The sequence below is a fragment of the Lygodium microphyllum genome, chromosome 15, assembly GCF_053477565.2.
Source record: "Lygodium microphyllum isolate KBCC chromosome 15, Lygodium_microphyllum_v1.1.10, whole genome shotgun sequence".
NCBI lineage: Eukaryota > Viridiplantae > Streptophyta > Polypodiopsida > Schizaeales > Lygodiaceae > Lygodium > Lygodium microphyllum.
Window position 1 is genome coordinate 53,127,229 of NC_141149.1, and position 9,016 is coordinate 53,136,244.

Here is a 9,016-nt window from a genome sequence, read left to right on the forward strand (position 1 = left end):
ATCATAACATCATAAAAGGTGCAGTACCATTGTTTGCGAGAATGAAACCTCTGCTTTGGGTTAATTATACCATTTCGCTACCACTTGAGCTAGGACTTCTTAGCTATGCCGAGCTTTTCTTTGAAAAGTTGGGAGTCCTTGTGGAGTAAACCTCGACGTTTTGGTGTGGCAAGAGGTAAGAGACCCTGAAAGGACCTTTCCCATCTATACTATTAGTTAATGAGAGGTGGGGGGCGGGTGCCACGTGGCAGCCCTCCACCTCCCCCACAAAAAAAAAGAGAATGCGGGGGCGAGTGCCACGCGTCCGGCACCCGCCCCTCCCGCAAAAATCGCGTCTGCCCCGGGGCCAGTCTAGGCGCGGAGCGCCTAGTTTGAATTAGGTAGGGCATGTGAAAAGAATCTTTACACGGAAGGGTGGACGAGTGCCCTAATTTAAACACACAAGAAGGGAGGTACACAGAAAAAGAGGGGGAGAGGGGGCTCAGAAAGAGAGGGAAGAGGAACTTGAGAAGTAACAAGACCTATGATCCATTCTAATGTCTCTCCCTCTCTCTCTCTCTCTCTCTCTCTCTCTCTCTCTCCTAGACAGACAGACATATTCATATTCCTGCGCACCTGCCCTTAATAGGTACTCGTACGTTTTTAAAAGAAACCCCCCCGCCCCCCATGCCCCCCATGCCCCCCCGGTTTCTTCTTGATTCTCGTACCCGAATTTTTACAAGAACCCAGCCACAGAATGCTCCCCCCCCTTCCTCATCATCTCACCGGAGCACAGAAGATTGCCGTCGATCCTTCGCTTGCTCCACAAGCCAAATGCCTGCCCCTGCTGCCCCCAAGAAGAAGGGGATGCACCCATTCCGCTTATTACCATCCCTCAGACTCATACCGGTTTGTCATGCAGTATCCCCACCCTCACATTGATTGCCCCAATTACTCTTTCTGCAGCTCCCTTATGCATTTTTAATTATATCTATGGCAGCAATTCGTTCTTACATTTTTTCGATTTGATGTTCGCTTCTGCATTTTCTATTTGTGTGCCCTCAAAGAGAAAGCAATTGATTCGCAGATCACTTAATGCGTTTTTAAAGGCTCATATAGCAGTCAGAAAAGTAATCGAGAATCAATTACATTCCCTGCAGTATACTTACTTTTCCCTATTTATATGTCCTGGGAGCAGGGCACATTGGACAAACGCAGCAGAAGGCATCTCCAAACAAGGTAAGAAACAGCTCACATTGTGTAGGAGGAGAACTGGAAGTAGGAGAGAAGGCATTGCCAAATAGGGTAGGAAACAGAGCGCATTGTGCAGGAGGAGAAGAGGCGGAAGCAGCAGAGAGCAGAGCCGACCTGTTTGTAAGAGCAGAGGACATTGTGAAGCAGCAGAAGAGGAAGAAGCAGAGAGCAGAGCCGACTTTGCTTTCATGGCGCCCTCCTCTCAAGCATAAGAAGATTAGGAGGAGGAAAAAGAAGAAGATTAACCTGCAGCAGCAGTGAACAGCTTGTTTTCATGGTAGTCCTCTTTTCACTCAAACATATTGGCACATGTCTGTCAATAATGGTGCAAAACCTGCTTATGTCTCAAGAAACCTTAATCCTTTCAGGATGCTGGTCATCTTGGCGTAGCCCATGGGACCTCTGCTCTTTCATACTCCAGCTTCCTTCTTTCATGGATGGTCCCTCTTGCACTGAGATAGTTTGTGTATGCAGGGCCTGAGCAATCAAGTCCACATGATTATTTGAATCGTCCTGTCCCTGTTTCATTGCAAGAGCGTAGGGCGTGATCAATCAAGTGTACTTGTTTCTTTCAGCAAATTCGAACACGGCTTGATAATCCATTATTGGCCTGATCGCAAATCAAGCCTATTCAATCTTCTTTCTGTTAAAGTTTGGTGTCAGACTTCAGCGCTAAACAAGGCTGAAGCGGATGATGCATTGATGTATAACATATATGTTGCAAGTTTTCAATTTCTGAGTCAATATTAGCTGCTAGTCAGTTTGTTTTCTATAATCTTATCAGCTAATCGTGGATGAGAACACCCACTGCTGCTTTACATTGAGTTTCACCATGTACATGAATTCGTGAGCATGTGGTTTCTGAATGTAGTTTGAAATGGCCTCTTGTTAGTGCAATCTTTTTAGCAAAACATGAGAATAAAACAAGTTGTTTAATGCCTCCTTTTTTGTAGGAGGGGGAGGAGAATTTCTTTTGCAAACACTGCAATGCGGACTTCTCACTACGAGACTATGCAGTGCACCAAATGACAAACACTCATCTAAGAAAACTCAAGAGAGAGTTGCTTGATAAAGAGTTTGCAGCTGTATGTCGGGCCTGCAACCGTTCCCTACAGAACTTGAAGATGGTTGAAACCCATGTGCAGGAAGGTAGTCACTTGGAAAAGGTGAATTCCTTTTCATCTGGCAGTTTTTTGAGCAGCAGCAAGTTCACCTGTAAAGTTTGTGCTGTTGCATTTTACAATGAAATTGCAATGGAAGTGCATCAGTTAATGCATTCAAATGGTCTTGTCTTGGACCTGACCTACTTCACCAGCTTGAGTGAACTGGTGAAACAACTTGATGGCTTGCCAGAGGAATCAACACTAAGCTTTATCTCACCTGTCTGTGTCGTTTGTAACATGGTGTTTGATAATCTAGATGAGTTGACATTGCATTTACTCTCTGTTGAGCATTTTTTTCGCCTGAGAACATCCTCGTGCATTTTGTGCAAAAAGGAGTTCAATCATGTCAGTGACCGTGAGACTCATCTTACTGGTTCGAAACATAAGGCGATGGTGGAAAAATGTGAGAATTTTTTGGAGCATGGACGAATACAGCTTGTTGAACACAAAGGGGGATATTTGTGTATGTACTGCATGTTATGGTGCCACAGCTGGTACAGTTTGAAGTTACATATACTAGATAGCAGCCACCACAAAACAGCTGTCCGCGTAAGAAAAGCTTTGATACCTGCAAACTGGAAACTCAAGTATTATCTCTCTACAGATGCTCAGTGCCAGGGGGATTCTCATTGTGATGCCTTGGCTGTACTTAACTGGAAGAAATGGAGGGATGAACCTGGTGGAAGTGTATGGTGCCATCAGTGTGGTATGATTCTGCCTGGTCCAGATGCAGCAAATGCACATCTTAAAGAGCATGGGATGCTCACAAACACATTTGTGAGCAAATCACACAACCTTAAGTGCCCCGACACCATCAATTTCCCTGGCCTATTTGAATGCAGTTATTGCATGTTGAGTTTCAAGAGTGCCTTTCTCCTCTCCATTCATGAGGTCTACTACGAGCATCATCAAAGTATATCAATGGTGGATAATGCCAACTTACTGAACTGCTGTGCCAAGTGTGGTTTGTTGGTGGCTATGGACAAACAGAATTTGTCCGCTTCTGCACACAAGCACATCAATGCTTTATCATCAGGAGCACACCCTTCAAAGAATTGCATGGAGGTTTTGAGTCACCAAGTTCCGCCTTTAAAATATATGAACAGAGGGAGAAGTTGTCCAGAGAACAACTTAGTCTTGAACAATACAGGACAATTGGCAGATGGAAAAGTTTTACATGCAACTTGTGAAGAGATAAATCAAACTGATTTGCAAGTCCACGAACATGGGCTTGAGTTTATGACTAATATGGATGATGTTATGAAAGTGATCAACCAACAAATGCCTGATGGTGGGCTTGTTTTTGGCAATAATAGCAGTAAAGCTCAGAAGGGTTTGACTGGACCATGTGATCCAACTGTTGCATCTATTAAAACTGTGGAAGGAATGAATATCAAGCAAGATGCGACCAAACGATTGCATGGGCAGGGACCACCATGCTCTATGTGTGACACTGAAAACTGTCGAGTAGGAAGTTCTCAAGGTTTTGAATTACATGGGTTGGGAGCACAATCTGTGTTTGATAAGGGGCATCTAACTCCAAAGGACAACTGCACAGGAGAGAGTTTAAATGTTGTGAACTTGAGTCAGGTACATACTGCCCCTTTATCACATTGCCCTTTAATTGGGAAAGACGACAACTGTTTTCAAGAGGGGAGCAGGCAGGGTTTACCTCCAAATGGGGCTGCTGGACAATCCATCACCCCAGCTGGACAATCCATCCCATGCCCTTTTATTAAGGATCTATCTGATGCATCTGCGAAGGTTGTAGAAGATACTTGTCAGCCATTGGATGTTGCATGTACTGATGAACTTCCTGCCTTTTCGTTGATGTCTGCTCAAGTGCCTATTACTTCAGTTTCTGTAGTTGACAGGGAAGTGCAACAAGATAATGGGACACCAGTTTCACAGGCTTGTGATGCAAGTGGGAGCAGCCATGCTCAAGGATCAGTGCTTGATGCTAAATGTCCAGATTTAAGGGTTCCTGTGTTTGCTGCAGCAGCCATGGCACCCCCGAAAGCACTTCAGGAGTCTTTGCACTCTGTGATGTCTATAGTGACTGAGGCCTTATCTGCTGCTATGTCAATGTCTTTGCAACAGCACGCCTCTTGTACGGGAAGCAGTAAACAGAAGCGTGGTGGAGAAGGGCAGACTGATGGGTCAGATGTGAAGAGGCTGCGGTCTGAGGAGATTTTGAGTGCTGCTTTGCAGAAAGGTTTAAAATCTGCCTGTGTGATCTCAGCTGTGACAAAGAATACAGATGCAGGGGGTAGTCAGCAGCAGGACAATCTTACCCTTATTGGTGGCAAAGGTGCTATGGAAGGTGCTTCACCAACAGATTGTGAAAATGTGGAACAGAAGGCAGTGTTGGCAGTGGCAGCAACAATTCTTACTAGTTCTAGATCAGATGTAAGATGCCAAGTGATGAATGCAGGGCTTGCTGAACAGAGTGGTGGAGGATCTGTGAGCAAGGATTGCAACTGCTCAAAGCCAAATAACAGCTATGCAAGTCCAGTATCTCATGGGGAGACAGAATATTCAATCCCTACAAATCCCAGTGGAAATACAATGCAATTTCTTGCACCTGTCCTCGATCTGCCACTAAACCTTCAAGAGAGCTCTACACAAACTAATACAGGCAGGGATAAAGAAGAGTTGCCCTCTCACACAAGTACGTTGTTGGACAATGGGGAAGAAAAACCGTCAGCAGAAGCAAAGAACGTTGGCAAATTAGAGACATATACTTCTTCTGTTTCTGAGGATAATGAGAGCAGTGATGACTGTGAGAAATTCCTTGGTGAGCTGAAAAATCAGGAAGGATGGTGGATGTTGTCAGATTCAGATGACAGTGGTGCATTATAACAGTGTAGCATGAGTAGATAATCAACCAATCTTTTTTGTTAGTCCAGGAACCAACCTGGATTATCTTGCAGATAACATAAAATACTTGTTATCTTATTGTAACTGCTTAGGTCTGTGTTCTATAATGTCTTCGCTTGTGCAGAGAGGTGGGATCTCCTTGTGCCTCTGGTCAACCCACTCATGGGGCCTTGTGTGGTGGAGGTTCTTTGTAAACATTTTTTCCTTTAGAATGTTCTAGTGAAGCTTAGTTTGGACAATGGTTCAGGCATAAATTCTAGTGCCAATGCAGGATTTGCAATGCACACGCAACATCTTGTCGTATGCAAGCGGCAATCTCATTTTTGTCATAGAATTGTGCAACAAAATGTGTCCCTGAAAATGGGAAATGCAGACTCGGTCTTTTTAACACTTCACACGAGTTTCCAGAAGAAAAGTTGGGGTGATCTTTAGGCTGTCTGGTCTTGGACACGGATTTTATTTTACATTTTTGATTTACATTAAAATGTTCTGAACTGCTAAAATGTGGCATAAATTCTAAGGTCTTGTGATAGATTTAGTTAAAAGAGAGAACACAATTACTAATTTCAAGAGAAAAAGCTAACTCCTAATTGCTAATTTGTCAATATCATCTCTATGTAGAAATGCCAAAGCTTTAATATTTATGACCCCTCTCAACTTTCATACATTCCCATCCTATTCCCATACTAATAGTCTATTGCAAAAGTATCAACACCCTTCTCAAGCTGCAACATTTGTTTGTGGTGGATTAAGTCCCAATGCACAGTGAAAGTACCCAAAACTTACACTTGACAAAGATGTTTGCTACTTGATCATTTGACTTGATGTGGACTAAGTTTCTCTTTCAATACATGGTTCTTTAAGAAATGATAGTGTAATCCAATGTGTGTTGGTCTTGCATGATAAATTTGGTTCTTGGCTAACCAGATGCTAGTTATGTATCACAACGTGGCATCACCTTGTCTCAGATGAGCCAAGCAAAGAACAAGAACACACTTGTAGCCACATAAGCTCCATGCATAACTAGGATTGATGCAAAATTTTTTAACCTAGTAGAGCATATACTTGCCCTTTGGGTCCCCTCACGTGGGACTACATGAATACATCATGTTGTATGTCCCATCATGGACTTGGCTCTTGATACTTAGTATGAGGTTTGGATATGTTAGAACATGGGGAGTCCATGACACACACCAAATTCATAGAACAAGAAAAAGCATTAACATAACCTCCATCGTCGGACTTGCTCCTTTTTGGGAAGAGCATGTAAGGGCATATAGTATTACTAGAGCTGATAAACCATTCACTTGAGCCATAGATGAGTCCCAAGTGAACCAAGATAATGTAGACCTCCATGTAATCTTGTGTATCATTAAGCATGTAACAAGTGCCTTAAATAGAACATGAGTATGCCTTTTACATTTTTCATCTCAAATGTGAACATGGCATACCATTCCCTCTCTTCACCTTCGTGTGTAAAATTGCCATTCCTTCACGCTTCATTATGGAAGCAAAATGCTTCTCCAAAGGTTAGAGCAATTATTGTTTATGTGAGGAATGAGCTCTTTTTTGCCAATCCTCTATTTTTGTTCCAAAGTCCACTTGTTCCACCCTTTGTTGCCATTGTTGTCGCCACCACCACTATCACCAACACCACCCTGTTTTGCCACTCCTCATCCTACCTCTCTCTCTCTCTCTCTCTTCTCCCAATTCCACCTCTTTCTCTCCCATAGCAAGTCATTCACTCACTTGCATGTGCACACGTGTACACACACACACACTTGCACACACGTGCATGCACACCCACACACACTCTTTGTCTTTGTCTTTTTCTTTGTGTGTGCATGTGTGCCCATGCATGTATGATCCTTATCATGATTTCTCAGTGTGCATTTGTACCAACTCTATGTATGTATATGCGTGTCCTTCGATTTGGATCTCTCATCTATCTTTTCTCCTCTCTCTCTACACGTACAAACACACACCCAACTCTTATGTATGTGTGTGGATATAGGTTTCTTTGCATGTACACATGTTATCCACATCTCATTTATCTAGCTCACTCACTCTCTGTGCGCCTCTTGTACAAACCTCCTCCATCTCTTATCTAAATGTCTTTTTCAAGTCTCGTGTGTGTGTGTGTGTGTGACATCCATGTCTCTCCCTCTCTTCATCCCCCCTCGTTGTGGACCTTCACGGACTTCGAATAATAACTTGTCATGAGGCATAGACATAGAAATGGCACACAAGATATATCAATAATGAATCCTTTGTATTCATGATATAGAAAGATACAACATTGAGGCATATCTCAGGATTACACCCTCGTGATGCCACACATGTGAGGGTTCACCATTGAGCCTAGGGAATTGCATGCAGAAGCATAACCCAAGTAGAGTTTGAGTGACTACTACTCCCTATATAGGCGTATATGCAGGCAACGCCATGGTATACCGACAAAGCCCTTACACTCACCCCTACTTAATGGATTGGTGTCCTCAACAGTCTAAGGGTGGTTTTCTTGACTCACTTTGGGGGTCTTAACACGACTCATTCTATCAAGCTGGTTAGTATTAGCCACAGTCTAGGACTTGACTCATTAGCGAGGTCTTAACATAGCTTCTTAGAGAGTTAGAAGAAGTGAAAAGTGTTAGCCACCACGATCTAGGTCTTAATATAGCTTTTCCTATAAAGCTGCCCATCTAGACACAATTTTTATTCCTTTTCATTCTAGTCCACCCTAGACTCAATTACATTTGAGGATTGGAGGCCTCATAGTCCTAAGTTTATTTGGCTTGGCGCTTATGGCTTTGCATGCCAAGTTTTGTAGGTGCGATCCCAAATTGTCACACTGTTGGGATTAAGGTGTGGTGGCTCGGTTGGTACCATGTTGTGCCATGCCTTGAGAGGCAGTCCATTGGGTTGCTCCTTGTGCAGCTCCTCCCTTTCGTCTTGCCTTTGCCTTGGGCCTTGGGGACTTGGGTCTCTTGGTTTGTTTGCCAAGACACTTTTTCCTCATCTCCAAGTCAAGTACTTGGGCTATTTTCATTGGCCTCTTTGCTAGATCTTTTTTGATTGTCTTGAACTTAGACAAACAGGTTGGTTCAACTTGTCTTTTCACATGGAAGGTGCAATCTTGATGCATGGCACCTCTTTGGCTCTTCTCAGCCTCATTTAGAGTTGAGGTTCTTTGGGGGGGATATACTAATTCATCCCACAGTTCAGATTTGGGTTTACAGAAGTAGAGGTATCATTAAAGCTCTTGGGGTAATGCCCATGTTTGAGTTCTAGGTGTATCATGTATCCATAGGATTGGGATGACAACTCCTTGCATTGCCTGTGGCTTGAATGCTAAGATCTCAATCTTTACCAACATTATGGTCCCAATGGGTTCCATAGTCCAAAGACATTTACCTTAAGAGTGGGTTGGAGAGTCAGCTAGCAAGATTCTCTTCCATGGCACTAAGTTACCTTGGTCAGACCATATTGCAAGCACTCCCTCATGCTCTCTCTTCTTTGAGGCTTCATCCTCTAACTCATTCTATCCAAGCTTATAAGGGTTTGCCATTTCAGGCTCAAAGGCATACTTAATGATTCCATTGCTAAAGTGCACTTGGTTTCTAACTTGATCCAATTTGGTAGAGATGGGATGTAGCCTTGGATAGAAAGCCAGATTTGCTTCATCCTTAGCCATGAGTTTAGCTTGGGGGTTTTGGAGGCATCCTCATTCTCATCTCTCA

At 43.4% G+C, this 9,016-nt stretch overlaps 1 protein-coding gene across 2 annotated transcripts; it reads left to right on the top strand.

Annotated features, from left to right (window-relative positions):
• Positions 1-481: 481 nt before the first annotated feature.
• Positions 482-5,655, top strand: LOC148024525 (uncharacterized). 2 transcript variants are annotated; one of them, XM_087694176.1, is made up of 3 exons: positions 482-888; positions 1,178-1,510; positions 2,187-5,655. In XM_087694176.1, the coding sequence occupies exons 2-3, from the start codon at positions 1,508-1,510 to the stop codon at positions 5,256-5,258; spliced, it is 3,075 nt and encodes a 1,024-aa protein (XP_087550302.1). In that variant the 5' UTR covers positions 482-888; positions 1,178-1,507; the 3' UTR covers positions 5,259-5,655. The 2 variants fall into 2 exon arrangements, with proteins under 2 accessions (XP_087550302.1, XP_087550303.1); XM_087694177.1 differs by having other exon boundaries at positions 543-628.
• Positions 5,656-9,016: the final 3,361 nt, after the last annotated feature.